The sequence below is a fragment of the Coffea arabica genome, chromosome 8e, assembly GCF_036785885.1.
Source record: "Coffea arabica cultivar ET-39 chromosome 8e, Coffea Arabica ET-39 HiFi, whole genome shotgun sequence".
Taxonomy (NCBI): Eukaryota; Viridiplantae; Streptophyta; class Magnoliopsida; order Gentianales; family Rubiaceae; genus Coffea; species Coffea arabica.
The window spans coordinates 3,222,104-3,243,869 of record NC_092324.1 but is presented as its reverse complement, the minus strand read 5'-3'; the positions used below and the strand labels follow the sequence as shown (position 1 = coordinate 3,243,869).

The window sequence follows — 21,766 nt, the reverse complement described above, 5'->3', positions numbered from 1 at the left end:
GCCTAAACGGTTGATTATCAATTTCTCCCTGTTCGTATTTTAGGATTGGAATAATTCTACCTGGCTTCATACTAATGAGCTCAGAATGCTCTTCAGTCCCAGTTACTCCTGGTGGTTCAGCGTGAGGTTAGATTTCACCCCTTCCAATTTTTCAATTCCTCCCTTAATTTTGTCGGTGTGTTCTTAGTACCTACAATTAGGAACTCTTATCACGTTGCCTAATCCCAATTGGTTTGGGTTGGTTATAATCTTATAGGTTTGGAGCAATAGCAAGTAAGAGCTCTCAGTGGAGATTCTGGAATAATGTTAGCTTTCTGTGTTGCTCTGCCTTTCTGCATTATCAACGACCTTCAATTTGACACAGTTTTATTGTAACGCTGTGTGAATTGATTGATTATATCGTTTATCTTTTCATACTAAGTTTTATTTCTTTTCACAATGTACTATTGTTTGTTCAACAAAAAAACCTCCTTCCTCATAGGCACCAAACACCCGTGCGATGCGCGGGCACTCCTCCCTAGTATATATATATATATATATATATATATATATACTTGTGTGTTTTACTTGTTTCCCATCTTTACCTTGTCTAAGCTAACTCTTCATATTGAGTTCTGATATGTAGTTTTATGACAGACCCTCTCCCCTCTACTTTTCCCCTTATTACCTTTCTTTGTACATGATGCAGTACCCGATTACAGTAGAGGAAATGAGAAGCTTCTTTTCTCACAATTTGGCCATGTTTTTCACAGGCAATCAACAAAACACCAAAAGCTAAAGTTGCACAGAAACATGAAAACAAGAAATGTACCACAAGTAGTAGTGGCTTGAGTCACCTCCTTCTCCATTATTTCAAGCTAGGCAAGAAAACAAACCACTTGTCCTCTTCTTTTATCTCCTTTTCTTTTCAATTTCGTAGATCTTCATCTCTCTCTTTTCATTTTCGTAGGCAACAAAGAACACATCCAACCCACGAAAATTGCTTTTTAGAACTTTTCAATGGAGCTGAATTGCACGACAATTTCAGACACATCCCTTTATCCAACAAAGACCTTTTTGTCTTTTTGATTCACCACAATTTTGTAGTACTATTTCTCTCTTTCCAGTCACAATCATGAAAAAGCCCCCTTACCAAAAAGTCATAAAACAAATCCAATTCCCCTCCTCAACCAATATGGACGTATATCATTACTATTTTTTAATTTCTCACAAACACCAATCCCATATCCATTACTATTTAATTAAGAAAAGAATAAAAGAATACACCAATAGAATCTAATCCACAAGAAGCAAAAAAAATAAAAAAAATTAAATTAAATTATCCCTTATTCCCATTTCCCAATTGGAGTCAACGGCTATTATTAGGACCACTTTTCAACTCTCCCCTAACCATCCAAAATATTCCCCCAAATCAATACAACACCAGACCATAGTCAAAATGGCTACTACTACCACTAGCTCACCAAATCCCAAACAATTCTCACCTCCATCATTCTTAATAGACCTCCCTATCCTCACCGTCCATATCCATCACCCTCGGCTTACCTGATACCGCACAGTCACGCCCCGTTTAATCGCGTTTATGGAGCGCGTCCACGTCAACTTGAACAGCACAGTCGAGTGAAGATATCAAATCCCTGCCGACCCCTCCCTACCCTTATCCTATAAATACCCTACTTCACTCACTTTTTTTCTATCTCGCCTTTCTCGGTCTTATTTTTTGCTGCTTTCCTATTCTTTCTACAGAACCTATATATATATATATATATCTATATACACACATGCTTATATCTACATGTACATTTCAATTTTTTTTCTTTAACCTCAATTTCCACGAAAGATTCCTTCATTTCAAAAACCCTAGCATTTTCTTCGGTTGAAATTGGTGCTGAGCTATTTGGGGTTTTGTTGCATTTTTTTGCAATGCGGCAATCCTGTTGAAGCCATCGATTTCCCCAATCGAAGATTAAATTCCTCTGCATTTCTTGATTCTCGCGAAATTTGGACAATGGAGGAGCCGAAAAGGTTCGCGGTCGGCTATGCGTTGGCGCCGAAGAAGCAAGCGAGCTTCATACAAGGCTCGCTTGTGCAACTCGCGTGCGAAAGAGGCATCGATTTGGTACAAATCGACCTCCAACGGCAACTGGTAGATCAAGGACCGTTTGATTGCGTGCTCCATAAGTTGTATAGTGATGATTGGAAGCGGCAATTGAAGGAGTTTGAGGAGAACAGCCCTAGCGCTTTGATTATTGACCAGCCGGAGGCAATTGAGCGGCTCCATAACCGGATTTCGATGCTCCAGGTGGTGGCGGAGCTCGAAATGGACCCGTCTAAAATAGCAGGGGCGGAGACGGCTTCGTTCGGGATTCCAAAGCAGACTGTGATTTATGATTTTGGTTCGGTCTCGGAGGTGAATGTGGAAAAGGAGGGTCTGAAATTTCCTGTCATTGCCAAGCCGTTAGTTGCCGATGGCAGCGCGAAATCGCATAAGATGCTTTTGGTTTATAACAATGACGGGCTGAATAAGCTCAAGCCACCGATTGTGTTGCAGGAGTTTGTAAATCATGGTGGGGTGATTTTCAAGGTCTACGTGGTTGGCGAGTATGTGAAGTGTGTGAAGAGGAAGTCTCTGCCTGACATCAGTGAGGAGAATTTGAGGAGCTTGGAGGGGTCCTTATCATTCTGTCAGGTATCTAACGTAGGTGCTCATGAGATAAATCCTGACAAATATTATAAACTGATGCATTTGGAGAGTGCAGAGTTGCCCCCAATGAGCTTGATAAATGAGATAGCCAAGGGTTTGAGGAGGGCAACTAAGCTGCATTTATTCAATTTTGATGTTATTAGGGACGCCAAAGTTGGAAATAGGTATCTTGTTGTTGACATTAATTACTTTCCTGGTTATGCTAAGATGCCCAATTATGAGACTGTCTTAGTGGATTTTTTCTGGAAACTTTTGACCAATGATGATAAGGATTTTGATGCTACAAAGTTGGCTACCTGTGAAATTGGCACGAGGAATACCATTTGCGGTCATCATCGTTTTGGGGAGGATGAGGGCATGATCCCGGCTTCTCCTCTTAAGCGGGAAGAAAAGGAACATTCCCTTCAAGTCTGAGTTGCAGCAATTTCGTGATTTATCTGGAGGGAAGAAAAAGGAGGTGGGTAATTGCAGAATGATGGTGGAAATTTCTCCAGATTTGACATAGAGAGCTTCAGAAGGCAGATAGGTAGTGTAGCGGTGAATAACTAGGTTCTTGCTTTGTTTTAGATTGCTAACAGACATTAAATGGTGTACCTTGTTGATCATGTACATTGCATAGATAGGTGCTGTTGAATAGGCTGAAATGTTTAGGGAGGTTATAGTTATCAAAAAATCGCAAATGTAAGCAAACTCCTTTGGTAACATGATTTAATGAGTTTAGCCATTTGGTCACGTAAATCATTTTGCTATGTCAAAAAAGTTCTTGTTAGAGTCTTTTGTTTACAACTATGATTATAGTATCTACTTTTGCACTGTATTTCTTACCACAAGTGACAGTACTGACAATCATAAACTTCAGTTTGATTATGGGCAGCTTATGTCATATCTGATAATGGTGTTTGTAGATGAGAAGATTCCGGTTTGAATCGTGTCCGAAGTATGTAGATGTAACTAAATGACTTAGAGATTCCAATTTGAATAGGCTGCTCTCCAGATGCCTGATCTGAGGTGCAGGGCTTATTTTGTTGTTGCATGCAGTTCTAATCTATGCTAAATTGCTATGTCAGATGTAGCATGCTTCTTTCAGGAAACTGTTCTTGAAGGATAGCAAATTTCTTGGGTTTTATTTGATTTACCTTTTTGGGCTCGATGGAGACCCACAAACTTGACATTACTGTGAATTTAGTTGCTTCTGAAAGCATCTGCAGTGGTTCAAAGGATTCATTTGGATACCCAGTTTGACCAGGCTGCTTTCCGGAAGCAGGATGTTGGTTAGAGGGCTTATTCTCTTGTTGTTTGTGGTTACATTGTTGGATAATATATGTAATATTGACTTGTTTTTTTCCAGGGGTCGGTTTTGGAATCTGTATGTTGGATGTTAATGAATTTGTTGTCTCCATTTCTAGTATGCATATCTGTGATACTTAAAACCAGCATTTTTGTCTGTTTTCTCTTGTTGCATCTATCACTAGCATTTGTCAAAGGTAGTGAAATGGGATCCTTGTAACAAGCATCTCAAGATGAATCAGGAGGGTTCATTAAGATTAGCAAAGTCCAGTTATTCAATATTACATACCCAGAACCTGATCATCAACTAAGGGTTTTCCATGATGCAATAGTTGCCAAAGGTGAATGCCTTATAAAACTAGTTCTCAGGTGCAGCAAGGTGCAAATGAGATGTCGACAAGGTGACTTTGTTAAGTTATTGAAGGGTCCAAGTGTAGTAGCAAGGCTCTTCAGATGGGAGTGCTTTATAAACTTTTATCTCAACAAAGAAGCTGTATTGCCAAATATAAGCATTATGAAGCTAGTCTGGGTTGTGGAAGGTTGAGGTAGTTTTGAATTTGACTTCTGTGCTTCCTCCCATCTGTGATCGTACTGAAAGTGAGTATTCTATTCAAAGGCTTAACCAATGCCAAAAATGTATAGAAATATGTAGGGGAAAATCCTTTTAATTAGTAACCGATCACAGAGAAAAATTTATCTTGGATGCTTGTTTCTTACTTTTCCACGTGTTACCAAATTTATCAAATTTTCTTTTGATGCATACTTTTCTTGATCAAATTTTCTTTAACACAGTTTCTCTCTACAAGCTTCCATAGTCAGTTACTGCTCATATCTTTGATTTTTTAGATGCTATGTGAATTACTTTTTATTGGTCATGGTTTTTCTGTGACTCAGTCTTGAAGAGCTTTTTGCATCATCTCAATGCCAGCACTTTTGTCTGGTTAAAGGTGTATATATATTTGATTGTTATCCGTATCGTGTATGTGATGTAGAGGTGGTTTTTTGTCAAATTCAAATAGTTACCTAGTGTCATTCGTTTGACCGTGCAGTTTAAAAGTCTCGTCATTTGGTATTTTTGGAGATTTGGCTGTCAACTACTGGCTTTTCAAGCTAGTATGTCTCTCAGGTATCCTTATTTCATTAAAGGCTCATTTCCAATGCATTCATCTGCAATTGTTTGCACTGATTTGCATCCTTGGTGACCGAATACAGATTTTATGACCCAAACTTTTGGGAGCATCAATGAGAAGAAGCAGCTCCAGATTTATGGTTTCTCATTGTGAGATATTTAAAAATAGATACAAAACACCTGTATTGACGCTGTCTAGGATGGCTGATTGCGAGTAAAGAATAAGGTGTGATTCAGTCCCCCCTTCCTCTGCAATCTTAAACATGTATTATCCATGTTTGCTTTCTTTCTTTTCTTATCTGGGATGTCACTATGTGGATGGAAGGTTTCAGCATGCTATGCAAAGCGTAGTCTTCTTTAAACTTGCATTATCATCCAATGCATTTTTAATAAGATTGTAGAGAATTCATGCATTTGTATCAGTTGTTCCATATGGTAGACATGATTACTGAAGAAGCTGCTATTGAGTATTGATGTACCTTAAGACAAGTGGCTCCATTTACTTGTCTTGGCTGTTGATAAGAATGTTTCCTAACGTGATCAAAGTAAAGTGACTTAAGATTATTCCTTTTTGCCGGTTTTACTAATAACTCCTAATAGAGCAGCTTGTCGTGGAGCATGTGCTCTAGGCTATAGTTTATGAAATGTCAAAAATTTTCTGACATTTTAATTCATAATTGCCATTGTAAGTTTCTTGAATCTGTCATATTATTCACAATCAAATACAAGCATAGATTCATTTAATGATATCAGTTTGAAATTTGATTGCTATTTGCTAGGTGGTGCAGCAATTATTACTGGGAATTACAATGAAAATCTCAGGATGCTAATGGGTTATCAGGAATTGTGAAGGAAAAGAGTTCGGGATGGGAATTTGCTATCTCTATTTACATTTTCTGGTGAGTGAACTTTTTTAGCAACACCTATATACTCTCCTCTCAACTATTTCAGCATCTTTAAGTTTCCCATAGAATTTCAGGTTTTTTGTTTACTTTGTTTCCCAAAATGAGAGGGAACCATTATTACTCTAAATATTTAAAGTATATGGTTTTGTATCTCTTTCAAGTACTCAGTAGTTCTCCCTAGTGGATAGAATGTTCCTGTAATGTCAATGCAATTTTTGTCATGCTTCTTCTCTGTTTTACATATTTCTTTTTTCTGTTGAAACAAAAGAGAAACGTCATGAGATTTGGTAAAGGAACAATAATAATTATGCATGATGAATGTTTTAACTATGCCCTCAGAATAAAGCATGCTAGTAAGTGCTACATATAAAGCGCAGAAGTATTCCTGTATCATTCTGGATGATGAGCAATGACTAGTAAAGATGAAGAACATATGTATATGGACTTGCTAACCAAGATGAGCATACAAGATACTTTTTTAGCAGTAGTTTCTTTACAAGTTCTTAAATGCAAATTGAGGTTTAAGTTTGGATGAAGAAAGTCCTAATCAGTTTATTTATTCTTTTGTTTTCTGCAAAGTTAAATGCATCCAGATGACAAAGACATACTAGAGCTTGAAATCTGGGAGATAATTTAGCAAGAATTAGATGTTACTAGGTGAACATTATTTGTTTGAAAAGGAACTGTTTTAGCCTGGCAAATGCATGAAACATTGAGGTATAGTTTACTGTTTCTTAAGAAAAAATTAAGTGGCACATGGATTGCTGTAAACTATGGTGGTGTTAAATGAACTGGTCTTAATTGTGCAAGTTTTTAAATGATAATACTAATGATAGATGAAGTTTCTAGAAAGTTAAGAGGACCTAATTTTGGATACAACAGGTAGTACTCTCAATTTATGTGTGAGATAGGAACAAGTTAAAGCAGTATAATTGGAAAGAGTCCAAGAAATTTAATCTCCATACTTACTCTTCAGCAAAAGCCAGTGGTAGAGCACTTTTGGACATATTTTTGTCTGTTTTGGATAAATTGGTACTCATCTTTAGCATGGGATATTTGCGATGACGGTAAGACCAGAGAGTGAGAATGGAATGGGTGAATATGCTGAAGGTGGGATGGATTTAGAAAGGACATCTTGATGTGGAAATATGTAAACAGAAGAGAACTCTCTGTTTTTGGGAACATTATTGTCTATAGAGACGCAAAATGCTTTCAAAGTAGATGCCAGAAATCATTTTTGGTTTGTTAGAAAGAGAATTCATGTTGAGAGACTCTGGAGCGAAGTTCTTGACTTGGCTTTTCCTCCTAGTTTTTGCAACCTCACTTGCTCTTTTTGCATTCCAGAAGGGATTAATTTTTTATTCCCCAGAAGGGATTAATTATTTAAGCATAATGCGAACCTGCCCATTAAAGATAATAGATACTGTTATAGAATCACAAAGGATTGTTCTTTCAAATTAGTGGGTTCGAAGAACCTGTTTCATGGTCTAAGTGAGAGGTGCTCATTTTCTAAGGGTGGTTAAAGAAGTTGAGTTCACCATTTAAGAATGTACACGCTTGCCAATTCTTTTTTGTGCATTTGTGTCATTCACTTTTGTCATTAATGGTTTTGCTTTTGTTTCCTTCAAACTTTTGCTTTATGCAGTTTATAGTGTAATCTGGAAAATGCATGTATCAATGTTGGCTTATGAGATGACATTCTATGAAAACTTCTGCTATTGAGTCAAGCACAATTAGCACCACCTTCCTTTTCTCTGTTATCCTTCTAACTGCTGTTTATAGTTTGTCGATTTTCTGTTTATAGGTGGTTTTGCAGATGCTACATTGGTTGATTGCAGTATGTTACAGAAAGATCTTTGATGTCATCTTATCCTCCTTCCTCCCTTATCTCTCTCTCTCTCTCTCTCTCAAGTGATTCTGATTCTGCCCAACTGCTCCTTCCATTGTTCTAGGTCGAGTGCATTGTATATTGGTTTCTATTATTTACCTATTTAGCAGAAATAGTACAAGGCAGAAAAACTTTTGTCATACTTCCTCCTCAGTCCTCTCACTTTCTCCCTCTCTCTCTCTCTCTCTCTCTCTCATGCTTGTGTGTGTGATGCTAGCAAATAACTTGCACATGATGGATATTCAGAAGTTTTTAAAGGTTTGATAGTTAGATATATATATTAATTCGGTAATCAAAGACTCTGAAATGAAATACATGAGATGTATTTTTTTGTAATCACAGCTACGACTATTGACGTTTCGAAAGTTAATAAAGTTTACATGGATTGATTATGTTTAAATATCAAACTAAGAGCTTGTTATTGGGGCGCTTGAACAACAGTTGAAAAAATACAGCAATCGAAGGGTTAACCTACAAAGAAGATTTTTCTACTTCTGCTCCAACAAACAAAATTTTCAGGAATGTATCTGCAGTGAACAGTTCATGTACATAATTATTTAATGATAAATAGATTCATTCACTCTCTGGAAGCAAATCATGGTGGAGTGTATATTTGGTTGATAGTACAATGCAAGCTTAACTTTCTTTGGTTTTGTTTTGATTCTGTTCAAGATATACTAGTGTATGATATCAGGTGTCTCTATTTGTAATGGCAGGAATTGCAGCATCTTTAACTGTTGAGCAATGACTGTTGCTTCTTCCTGGGTGGAGGATTCTGTTGGTTGTCAATGATACGCTTTCTGGAATTGTAGTTCAGAAACTTCCTCAGAAATTCAGGTGACTGCTAAATGTTGTAAATCTTCAGATAAAGTTTTGATTATTTTTGTATGACAAGCATTGCAGAGTATGTAAATATGTAAGTATGCCTGAGCAGAATGTTAATGAGCTTACTGTAGCAGAATATCAATGTTGAGTTTTTTGTTCAGCATTCAAGGCGCATGCAACAGTCAAGTGTGAGTTTTCAAATCATCCAACTGGTTTTTGGACAGTCGAAATTGGTACTGAATGTCAGAGCAAGAAATACATCATAGTTTTGAAAGTTCAAGTTTTACTTTAATTTTCTTCCATGCATTTCCATGCTTGGAAGTTTGTCATGAATGTAAAGTAGACAGCTTTATTAGAAAGGTTCCATAAATGTGTGACTAGGAGTTTCATCTACAAGAAACGTTTTGATATTTCAAAGACAAATTTTAGCAGGACCACAACGAAAGTTAGCAAAGCAAGCATGTCTTATCCTACCTTGTCATCTGCTTCCTATGATTATTGAATAGTAACAGTGTGAGTTAATTAATTACCTTTGTTGACTTCCTTGCAGTTCCATGATTTGAAGTATCCCTAAATCTATGCCTAACCTTAGATAGAACTCTGAGTAAATGGATGTTATTGGTATTGTCAACTAGGACCCTGTAACACAAGCAAATTGCAGTATCCAATTTACCATATTCGGATTGCATGGCACAGTTGCAATTGTACAATTTATTTGACCTTTTAAGCTGCTGCACTGATTTTTTCTTCTAGGGATATGCCAAGTGCTCTGTTGCTAAGTCGATCACTAGGTAAGTATACTTGCCAACCTTTGCTTAATAGATAGAGATCAATATTCAATAATGTATGATAGGACCAGGCTGCAATTTGGTCAGTATGCAGCCTTAGGGGTTAGAATAGGTTTATACTGTATACTAAAGCAGAGACTGCTAGAGGCTTGGACCCTAGGGATTTAATTAAGGCTTAACAGTTAGCAGTACTAGTCATATGAGTTACTCAGAGGCCTAAATTTAGCGTTAGTTAGGTAAGTCATATACAAACCACAAAATGATTCGAGCCTTGGCTGTTAAAATATGTGGCCTTGTGTAGTTAGTGGCTTAAATAGCACGAAAGTAATCTTACCTAATAGGTAACAAACATCTGACTTGAATCATAGTGCATTTAAACTCCCTTACGATCATTACAGTTCCTTTAATTTTCTGATATCCAAAGGCCCTTGCGCGTAACTTGAAATCTATTGAGAAAAAGTAAATAATGTTTTCAGAATGTCATATTCTAGATTTGTTTCTTTTTTTAATTCTATTGATTCATATTCATCACTATTTAATGATTCCTAAATACATTATGAAATTTTGTAATTGAGAACTTTATTTGAATATAAAAAAATATGTCCACGGGAAAGTTTCTTCTTTTGATTAATTTTCTTTTTCTCCTTTACGAATTCTTCTTATCTGCCAGGAGGACAAAGTGAATTGTGCCGGAGCAGCTCACAAATGAGTAGGAATGAGGACATCTTAGGCCCTAGAATTCTAGAGAATGGTCATAAATGCCTGGATATATTACATGGTAATAACACCTAATTGTCATCCTCATTCTTTTTTCCAACCTGAGTTTCATCTTATTGCTATCTACAAAGGTATACAACAACATCACAGCTAGTGAGTTTACTAGGCGCCAGAAGATGAGTTAAGAAGACTGATATGAAGTAGTCGATGTCTCCCTGCATCTCTTTGATAATTTTAAGAGTCTTTCTGGCAGAGTTGTTTAGCTTTCCTCCATCTAGTTTGGTTGATTATTATTATATGATGCTGCACCAGACCTGCACTACTCCACTTGTGTGTTTTTTCCAAGAAAATTGGGCAAACAATGCTAAGTAGAACTGCACCAAAACAGAAATGGCACTTGGACACTCAAAAAGAGGCATGGCCCAGTATATAATTAACAAGAAGAGATTCTACAAACAGCCCCACTACAACTTGAGGGAAAAAAAAAGAAGATGATTAATGCTTAAACTTGGATGCCTGTCTTGTCTCACGTAGATAACGTTTTAACAAATCTTATCTATGACTAAGATCTTGTTTCTTAAGGAAGTCAATGAAGTGATGAAGATTTTTCCTACCCTCAAAATCAATACACAAGGAAAATTTATCTTATAATCAGTGACTACAGATGCTTTCATGCTTAACTATTCCTGAAGTTTCAAGACTGCCCTGAAAGAAGATGAACACTGTATTAAACACTTTCTATAAGGAACAAGATTTTGATAGACCAATTTATATTATTAATGAACAATGATATACACGAAGTAGTCAGCTATATTTGTACATGGCAGACCCACCTAAAGGTGCCAAAGACGATCATAATCATGCATGGTGGCATGATACTGCTTCAATTTGGAGATGACTCCATAAATATGTAGGATTTTGACAAGATTTTGGTTCCTCTGAGCTAAAGTAAAAAGTGGAATGATTCTCGACCACCCTGCCCGGTGGTTCTGCTCCCGACAGGGTTTCCAACAGCAAAATGGAAACAGGAGAAAACTTTATCTGACATGCATAATTTCTACTACTACCTAGTGGAATGTTTATATACTGAAACCTTTAGTTTGAGAAGTGGGTAGAAATCTCATCCTAAAACGTCTTTCCAGAACGAACTGCTGGCTTCATCGTTCACGAGACTATTCCAATCATCGAAGACATTGGACTGCTCAGGTGCTTCTGCGGGTATAGAACTGTGTTTGAAGCTTTCAAACGGGTTGATGATGGAACTCTCAGGTGTCGCTGAAACTAATGACGGGAGAGAATATTCCGAGTTATACATGTTGCTGGAGACATTAAAGCCGTCACCAAGAATGGGACCTGGAGTGATTTGACCATCTAAGCATGGCAAAGAATGTGAAGTGGAAGTCTGTTGTTGATTGAGTAGTGGAGAAATATTGCAGAAACTTGTATTCATGGACTGTGCTTGTAAGGGGTCAACGGTGAAGTCGGTGTTTGTGCCGTCGAAAAGCCGGTTAAGTTGGATAAGATCTGCCAAGTTGGTGTTTCCCTGAATATATGGAAGAGGATTTGGATTTATAGCTTGCATCATGTTTTTGAGGAGTTGGAACTTGATCAAGTCATTAGCATTTGCCTGTAAGTTAAGAGCAGCATCCAAAGGATTGATGAAATTGTGCAGATCAGAAACTGATAAGAGCTGAGCCTGAGAAAGATTAAGAAGACTAAAATCAGGAATTGGCTTGTGAGTTGTCGGGTCAATGCCACTCCTTAGCAGCTTCTTCTTCAAATGCGTGTTCCAAAAATTCTTGATTTCGTTGTCAGTTCGTCTAGGAAGGTGAGCTGCAATTCTTGACCACCTAAAACCACATGTTAAATAAGACGAAGGTTGAGTGCAGAAGTTTTTCATCATTGATAAAAATAAAATGACAGAAAGTGAAAGAAGATAAATTACTTGTTTCCCAGTTGCTTATGGAGGGCTATGATAGCTGATTCTTCTTCAGCCGAGAAGCCTCCTCTCTTAATACCAGGCCTCAGATAATTTGTCCATCTTAGCCTGCAACTCTTGCCGCACCTATTCAAGCCCGCTTGCTTGGGAAGAGCCTGCCAGTTCCCCTGGCCATGCTTTTCAATATATTCAACCAACCTTTGGTCTTCCTCAATCGACCATGGCCCTTTCTTTACACCTTTTTCTGGAGGCCTCACCATGCTGCGAGGATGAAAGACAGAGACAAAAGCAAAGAAGAATAGGAGATATATTGACTGAATGTATAGGTAAACCGGGACAGCTCATAGTTGTACATATGAAGATTTAAAGAGAGAGAACATGATTTTTTTTTTTAATGATTAAGTGGAAGACATTTTTCTCATGAGAAGGTCAAAATCTTTACTCGATTATTTTAAATGTTGCTTCCAAACTGAAGTTAAAAACAGAAACAAGTCTTCTAGCAACCCTTTTTTCTTTGTAAAGGAAGAGCTAGGCTCCTCACCACCAATTGGATGCAGAAATTAAAATAAGGTTTAGGTGGTGACTGTTGCTTGCATTGTGGGGGGTAGGGGTAGAACTTCCATTGTGACTGTTCCTCAGAACACGTATGTTGAAAGGTATCCATCATGACTACTTTTTTAACTTTTTCCACAAAGTTTGAAGGATGAAACTTCTTAGCATGGATGACCAAAAGAAATAATGAGCCACTGCCGAGATTATTTGAGTACATAGCAGTATTTGCGTTATAGTAGGATTGATATCTGATAGTATAATATTTTCATCAAGGCAAAAGTGCAAAATTACTAAAATATTGCAAAATATCACTTTTCTCAACCCTTTTTTTTTTTTTGGGGGTCAATCTGCCCTTGCATTATTTCTAGTTCGTTTAATCTGCTTCATTTAACCAAATTTTTGAGAAAAATAAAATTTTTGAATTGGTTTGTTGACCATTGGTGCACTTCACTCTTTCATTAATTTTTTTTTTTAACGGCAACCCTATGCACAGGGTGGGGATGCCAGCCCCTAATTTTATTAATCAGCACACTCTTTCATTAATTGCTCATTGTTTACTCTGCAAATTTGCCATATTGAAGATAATCTCATTTTAAAAAGTCGAGAGTTCAAGCCTATATATATCTACTTCTATTCTAGATAGTTTCCTGAAAAAGTACAAGTTTTACTACTACTTGAAATTTCACAGTAATCACCATTGATATAATTTTCCAGCTTTTACGCGGGGTGGAAAATGTTACAATGACTAGAAATAATAAATGAGTCGGCGGTGCGCGGAAGTTGCATGCTACTTTTACATGGGTTTTATCGATTTCGACGACCAAAGAGAAGAAATGGAAAATAAGAAAGAAATAGCACGACGACCTTACCAATTATCTAAACGACTTTGGCAATTTAGGCTGTGTTTGAAATTCTTTTAAATTTCTCTAATTGTGTAGATTATTTAGGAAATATTTGAATATGTCACTCACTAATTGATTTAGTTTTTAAAATACATTTAGATATATAATTGGATAAATTACAAGTCCAAATATTTCTTATTCAATCCAAACAACTAGGGTGATGTTGATGGATTTTTCAAATTCTTCATTAAATTTCTCAATCCAAAGGAAAAGGACTTTGCCAATTACTTGCTCCATACGGTTTGGCTAACATAGCAAAGACTTCATTTTAATGAGTTCATACATTTTTATTGACCTCAAATCTACAAGGTTTTATATCTTCGGTCATAAATATTCTTGAATAGTAATTCTTTTCTGAGATTCCAACAATAATGCAACTAGTCTTTGTTTTTTTTTTTCGAAAACGTTAACAGTAATCATGAGTGTGTTTGGATAGTAAATTATTTGAAATAATTTTGTAAAAAAATACTGTAGCACTTTTTTGATGTGATGTATGTAAGATAAAAAGGTGATTAAAAAATGTGTTGATGATGCAAGCAAGTCAGTGTGTGTAAATAAAATGGAAATAATGTCAGTCCTCTTATACAAATTGATTATTTCCATTTATTAGCTTCTCTCTTCTTGTTTTGAGTTATGACAGCTAATATACTACATTCAACATCACTAATCAAATGATTAGCTTGGCTGCTGCTCGTATTTTTATTTTTTTTCCAAAATCATGCATCTTTAATCCTCACTATCACATCATCGAAAATGTTATCAATTTGTCATTTCATTACCAGTTTCACATCTTCACGCATTCAGGCTTGATTAATTTTATTGCAAAATGACAGGTTTCTAACTGCCTATTTGAATGTGGCTAGCTGCTATGAATGGTTGAACTTCTCTCCCCAACAAAGCTCTTTTGGTTTACAATGAACACTAAAATAAATGTTTTTCTTTTTTTCTTCCCTCCTTTTTAATCCTTTTCTTTCTTTGAAAGAGAAAAAAAAAACACTTTTAATCTACAAAATTGGATGAAAATATTACCACATTCTATTGCTCTATCTCACGTCTAGTATGCATGGACACACCTGGATAGGTATATGTATTTCTCAAATTATTTATGCCACTATAAAATTGAGACCATGAGACCATACCAAACTTGCCTTTGTGGTATGAAATAGATGTAGGGTGTCTTTGTAATTGGTGGATAACCAACTCAATTTGTAATTTTCATTATCTTTATCCCCCAGCATGAGATCTGCAAATACGTATTGGATTCTCATGAACGGGAAACGAGCAATTAGCATATTCAAAGCATATTTAGAAAACTGTGTCTTGACAGTGATGCTTGAAATAATGAATTTTAATTTAACCATTCTCTGGTAGACTATTTAAGTGAACAAAACATTAATTATATGTACAGTATAGATCTGCTGCTTTGACTGCTATAACAGATCAGAACCTCTTGCAATTTTTTTTTTTTTTAAATTATTTTTACCAAGACTTCTTTTGAAGATTTGCGTAATATGACCAATTCTTCTGGGATCTAGTATTGTCTCTGATTTTTTTCCAATAGTGTAAGGACAAAGCAAAAGCATTACCATGCAACGTGATGGTTCTGGGATATCTAGCATCTTTCATATGCATGTATCTGCATGGCCAAGTTCGCTTGTTTTTGTAATTAAATTGGTGAGTGTCCATTTAACTATTAGAAATGACTTCAATTATGCGAAATATTTTGCCCTCTTATCTTGGAACTTTACAAAATTGCGAAAAAATATCCTTTCAAATTTTTTTTTACAGATTTGGTCCCTCTACAACGGAGCCATCCAAAAATTCAAAGCACACCCGCCAAGATTTTATGCATGACATATATAACACTGGTGGATGCAGGTGGTAGGGGTACCAAATGGGGTAGCCACCCAACCTAGACTCTAAAAATTCTTAAATACCTCTTTGAAAAATTAGAAAATTTTTTGATAGCCTTCTAACAAATAGACTTTGCCCGCTAAGATTTAAGAAACTCTATTATACCATGTTCAAATGTTAAAATTAAAATCTCAAGTTTCGATCCCAAAGCAGTGATATAAAGTAACTATATATTAACTTTAAGGGCAAATTACACTTTATTCCCCAGTGGTATAGCTAATTTTTACATAACCTCCATCTAGTTTTAAAAACTATATATAACTCTCTCATAGTTTGGATTAAAGTGTTAAAGTGATGAAAATGATCATCCGTAATGGAACCTTTAAAAATGTCAAAACTACCCTTGTTTAAAAAGTAAAATGGCTTAAGTGACCAAAATATATAAACGTAATATGCATGACACTCTAATTTTGTGTGGTTCTATATTTTACCATATTACCCTCTTATGATTTAGTTCTTTACCATATAATCTCCTTATGATTTTCAATATATATACATAACCGCCCTATGGTTAATAAATAATTTTTAACTTTACATAAGGGTATTTTTGACATTTTAGTTGACTCCGTTATAGATTGTAAATTCCATCACTTTGACGCTTTAATTCAAACCATAAGGGGGTTATGTATAGCTTTTGAAATTATAGGGAGATTATGTAATAAAATACTAAATCACAGGGGGTAAAGTGTAATTTGCCCTAACTTTAAAAGTTCATTATAAACTCTATTGGGCAATGTAGTACCATTTAGTTGTGACAGGGGGCTAATAATAGAGATATATTAAGTTGATTGTCGTTTGTACTTGAATTAAGTAGAGATCTAGCGTGAATTCGTGTGTATGTCATTATTAAAGTAATGAGAATCAGCCTGGAAATCATCTTATATGGTTCGCCTTTTGGTGCGTACTTACTAAATTAAGTTACCATGTCCAAGAACTATTTTCCACGGGTGACCCAACAAAGTTAAGGTAAATTATTAATTATTGTATCCACTTAAATCGAGAAATTAAACTATTAAATTGGAAATCATCACATTCCCTATAAATGGTAAATATTCTGCCACATCAGCTACAGAAAGTAGTTTGAAAAGTATCAAATGATTGGTCAAATAGTATCAACTGATTTCCTAACCACCCAGAGAGAAAAGAAACAGCTACAAGTTAAGCAGGCAGTCATATAATGACCCTTGTAACATTAAATCAGCCGCCATTCAGAGAGATTGTGCCAACTTTTGCCCGCTTATTTGTTATATTTCCACTATGAGAAAAGGGTAGTTTTTATTTTTGGGGGGTACAAAAAAAAAAGTATAGTTAAAACGACCACCATATATAATTAACATTGACCTTCTAATTAATCAAAAAATGGAAAGAATAGATATTGAGTGAAGAACTCAAACCATAAAAAAAAATTGTCAAAAAAAAAGGATAAAAATGATGTGCAAATAATATGTTACCTCCTAGCAAAGCACATATGCCAATTCAACGGCAATACGAGTCAAAATCATGACCCTTGTCACCTGAGTTGTTGGTAATGTTTCTCACTGCCTCGTCAGTTTCTTGTGGTTGAATGCAATTTACGTATTACCCTACCAGTTTCCATGCAGCCGAAAACTTTTACCACAAAAAAAAAAATAATTTACAGTTGAAGCAGAATTTCACTGAATTTCCGTAGTCCTTATCCTTGACTTCCATAAAAGGTTCTTTATGCCCCTTAATCAACACAGTTGACATCACTACTACGATTTTGTCAATAGATCGAAATGGGTGGTTAGGAAGTTGGGTCAGATTTGCTGGGAGGTCATCCGGGTTCCTTACCTCAGTCGCTTGAATAATGGTAAGTCCTATAATCATCATTAATCTTTTTCTTTTTCTTTTCTTTGAATAAAAAATATCATTTCATTCATAAATCTGCACTAATGATAGAAAAATAATCGTCGAATATCATAAAAACAACAAATTTGAAAGATTTACATATACACCAGATCTGCGAAAATTGTAAATAAATCTCCAACCTATTCCAAATGATATCAATCTCTTCGAACTCAATTGGTGTCATGATCATCTGAATCTCCAACTCATTCCAGTGCCAACCAGAGAAAGAAAAGTAAATGGAGTGATTTAGGTATGGATATTTTTTTGTTCATTTTTTGGTTTCTCTCTGTGCAATTTTTACATGTCTAGTGCAATATACTGTAATACTGTATCAAATCGTTGCTAGTATTTATAGAAAGCAACAAACAGAGTTATAGATGGATATCTTTTCCTTGCAAATTAGCTAATCTATTGTTGCTGTGCTTTGGATATAAGTCGACTGATTCAATCATTAAATCATTGACAAAACTAGTGACCCATCCATCCGAACCTTTTGCTAGGTTTCTTGCGGAGTTGGATTTAGTAACTGTGGCTAATATACTACATTCAGGTCAATAATCGAATGACTAGCTTGACTGCTCGTATTTTATTTTAGAGTTTTTCTAACGGATGCTTATAGGGCATTCGTTAACACACCTGATATTCATCTAACCAATCATATGTATATGTATACTAACAATTATTATTTTCTCTTATATTTATATATTTTCTCTATTTAATCTTGCTTACCCTCTCTTATATTTATTTATTTTTTCTCTAATTAATTTTATATTTTTAAAAATATAACACATGAAATACATTTTAACGAGAGTGCACCCGTTAGACAAACCGTTTATTTTATTCCACAATCATCTTTAATCCTTAAAGTCACATCATGGAAAATGTCATCAGTTTCGTCATCTCCTAATAGATTCACGTCTTCTTGCATTTTGTCTTGATTAATTCATTTGGAAATGAAATGTTTCTAACTGCTTACTTGAATTGACTGCTGTGTATTGTTTATACTCCCTCACCAACCAAGCTTTCAGTTTACAATGAGCACTAAAATAAATGTTTTCCTGCTTTTCTAATTTCAGAATTTTTTCTCTTTTTTTTTCAAGAAAAGAGAAAAGCAATCTTTTTGCTTTCACACACATTTATACCATTAGAACCGAAATATTAGAGGTGGCAAAATGGGCGGGATAGGCGGGATTTGCTTGGGTTTAAGATGGAACCGAGTCATATGGGTTTGGGCCCAACCTTACCCATATATGTTTTGGGACTAACTTGGGCAGGATCACTTTGGGATGGGTTTAGATTGATCCCGCCCAATACCCAAATCTATTTTCTACATATTTTTTTCCTTTAATTTATTTTTTATTTTTTTAATATAATTTTAATATTTTTGATTTATTAAATTTCTTTTAGTTTTATTAAATAAACATGCAAGTGCTTTATACTCAGGATTATCACCAAAAATTGGATTAACAAATAAAGGAAAAGATAGATATACAATCATGACTATAAAAATTGTTAAAAACAATTTTTAAATCTAAGACTCCGTTTGGATTGGCTATTTTTTCAAAAAATAAGTTTTTCAAATACAATGTTACAGTGATATACAATAACTCAAAAAACATCCCATCCATATTAGTATATCAAATATTTCAAAAAAATTTTATAGTACAAATTTTTCATATACACTACTACAATAAAATATTTCAAAAACAACCCCCAAAAATAGTTAATCCAAACGGAGCCCTTGCTATTTGAGCCCAATGGGTACCCAAGCATTTTCCAAAATTTCCCATCAATTAATGGGTACAATTGGGATTTGTCCCATTTTAAACCCAATATCAAATTCCAATACCCATCCCGCCCAAAGTCTCAATGGGCATGGGTAACCCATTGGGACTTGGGACAAATTGCCACCTCTACGAAATATATATCCCACAGTTGATCCATACCGTATGAAAACAATACCTCACTGATTGCTCTAAGGTGTGATGTTACTGATGTATGCAGTAATTTTAGGTTAAATAAGGAGAAATGATCTGCAATACGTAATGGATTCCCCGATATAAGATCTGCAATACGTAATGGATTCTCATGAAAGGGGGAGGACCAATTAGCATATTCAAACAATTAGAAAAACTGTGGCCCGACAATAATGATACTTGAAACAATATATCTGCAGATTTGACTACTGTAACAGAAGCTCTTGAAATTAAAAATTAATTTTAACAATGACTACTGTTTATTTGATTAAGAGTTACGTAGTTTGACCAATTTGTCTGTAATCTAGTTTTGGCTCTAATTTTTTAATGCTGCAGGGGCAAAGCTCAGGTATTACCATGCAACGTGATGGTTTTCGGATATCAACGTTGGGTTGCTTCTCCTTATAATTAAATTGTTGAATATCTAAATAACTCCCATTATGGCAAAAAATATTTTACAAAATTGCAAGCAGTATTTTGAACAAATCCACCTAATTCTTGCAGCTTTTTTTTTTTTTTTTTTTTGTATTTCTTTCGTTTTCGCCCCATTATCTGAGGGAAAGTTTTTATCTCGAGTTTTATGTATGCCACATATTAGCTGTATATCAACTTTGATAAGAGTATATTTTACGTATTTTTAGTGTGCTTTATTGGTTAGTTTTGGTGTGTTTTATTTAGTTTTATAAATAATTAACTAAGATTCTAGTGAAAATATGCATTTTGTGGTTAAAGTGTGAAAATTGCATTTCTATGGATTTTTATGGTAAAAATTTCATATTTTACAGGTTTAATGATTCAATTATCAAATGGAGACCATTGAGAAGATATTTGGATGATTGATGATGATTTAGAGTGATGAAAATAAAATATGAAGTGTAAAAGGAAAAATGCAATTTGAGGACAAAGGAATCAAACAAAAGTCAGCTTTGGCATCTGTTGGTATTTTGGCTATATCTTGGGGTACATACATTGGATTGAGATGATCTTTATACCATTTTGAAGCTCAGAGACATATCTACATTTGGTATGAAGACATCAAAGTCCAATTCAGCCGTTTTTATAGGCCAAATGTTGAAATACCGAAATTCAACTCAGCTGTCCAAAGTTGAAAACAGAGCTCTGACCAGTCTTTAGTATTTTGGTCATATCTCAGTTTATAGAGCTCCAAATGGGATGATTCTTGAGGTATTGGAAATCTAACTCAAAGGGCTACAACTTCTATGTTTTACACAAGAGCTAGTTCGGCCTTCATCATCGAGCAAATAGCAGTTGAAGTAATGTCAAATGCATAGAAGCGAAAACGTGACTCAGTGAAAATGTGGCATGAAGCCGCGTTTTCTCAAGTCGCGTATTCCTCAATTGCAGCCACAACTTGCTCAGAAAATTGTGTTTTATTCACACAAACTTTTTGGTCCATTTTTCCTGCAAGAATATCGATGGAAACAGCCCAAGACAGTTGCAAAAGAAGCTTTACAACTCATTCTGGCTTGTTTATGGGCTCAAGACATGATTTAACACCTTGTTTCTTGCAAGAAATTTCTCTATAAATAGCTGCCTTGGAGAACCATTTTGATAACTTTGGAAGGCTAGAGAAACTCCACAAAAATGTAGTCTTCACTAGTTTTTCTTAGTTCATTAGCATAGAGCAGTTAGCGTAGTTTATTCATCTTGTATTTGTAGTTAGATTTGGATGAAGATTGAGGAGCAAAGATGAAGAGGTTGATCTCATGTGACAAGGGTGATATCTCTTCTACTACTTTCTCTATTGTATTGGATTTCATGTTTAATTATAATACAAGTTGGCTTTGTGTTTTTATTATGTTTAGTTAAAGTTTATGCCTAGAGTTATGGTTAAACTTGCTATATTTTGTTTGTGATGTTTACTTGGCTACTTGGTGATATTATTTTGAGCAAGTTATTTATCACTTTTGGTTATCTAATCATGATTAACTGGCCATTAATTATGATAATCTTAAGGTGTTAAGTTTGCAATGAAAATTGAAATTTAACATTAGTTCAAAGAAGTGATAAGCCTAGGGAGTACACTTACGAGAGTAGAGGTGCACCTATGTGGCTTTAGTGACTTGTTTCATGTAATTTCATAGAATAAATGAGCTTGTAATTAATATCATAACCACGAGAGTAGGTATGGTTTAGCTACAAGTATAGTTGATTCACTACAAGAGTAGGTTTCACATACATTAGGAAATTACGCCATAACCAGTCAAGATAATAGCATTCACTTAATCAGTAATCTCATTTGCAAGAGTAGTAAGGAATTCCATACCTCTAGGAGCTTTCTAGTGTTAATTTTATTACTTTTACTTCATGCTTATAGTCTAAATAATAAAGGAATTCGAAAAACACCGGT

General features: G+C 35.2%; 2 protein-coding genes across 6 annotated transcripts; one reads left to right on the top strand and one right to left on the bottom strand.

Annotated features, from left to right (window-relative positions):
• The first annotated feature begins 1,689 nt into the window (after nt 1-1,689).
• Nucleotides 1,690-11,519, top strand: LOC113703365 (inositol-tetrakisphosphate 1-kinase 1-like). Of its 5 annotated transcripts, none has more exons than XM_072061755.1 (6): nt 1,690-3,230; nt 5,041-5,117; nt 5,204-5,346; nt 5,900-8,750; nt 10,197-10,304; nt 11,386-11,519. In XM_072061755.1, exon 1 carries the CDS (start codon nt 2,009-2,011, stop codon nt 3,116-3,118), a length of 1,110 nt encoding a protein of 369 aa, XP_071917856.1. In that variant the 5' UTR covers nt 1,690-2,008; the 3' UTR covers nt 3,119-3,230; nt 5,041-5,117; nt 5,204-5,346; nt 5,900-8,750; nt 10,197-10,304; nt 11,386-11,519. The 5 variants fall into 5 exon arrangements, with proteins under 5 accessions (XP_071917856.1, XP_071917855.1, XP_071917852.1 ...); XM_072061754.1 differs by lacking the exons at nt 10,197-10,304; nt 11,386-11,519 and having other exon boundaries at nt 5,900-6,019; nt 7,830-7,862; nt 8,630-9,277; XM_072061751.1 differs by lacking the exons at nt 10,197-10,304; nt 11,386-11,519 and having other exon boundaries at nt 5,900-6,019; nt 8,630-9,277.
• Nucleotides 10,956-12,442, bottom strand: LOC113703363 (transcription factor MYB53-like). Its single transcript, XM_027224706.2, has 2 exons — nt 12,189-12,442; nt 10,956-12,093 (listed from the first exon to the last, which is right to left on the bottom strand). Exons 1-2 carry the CDS (start codon nt 12,440-12,442, stop codon nt 11,364-11,366), a joined length of 984 nt encoding a protein of 327 aa, XP_027080507.1. The 3' UTR covers nt 10,956-11,363.
• Between the last annotated feature and the right edge of the window lie 9,324 nt (nt 12,443-21,766).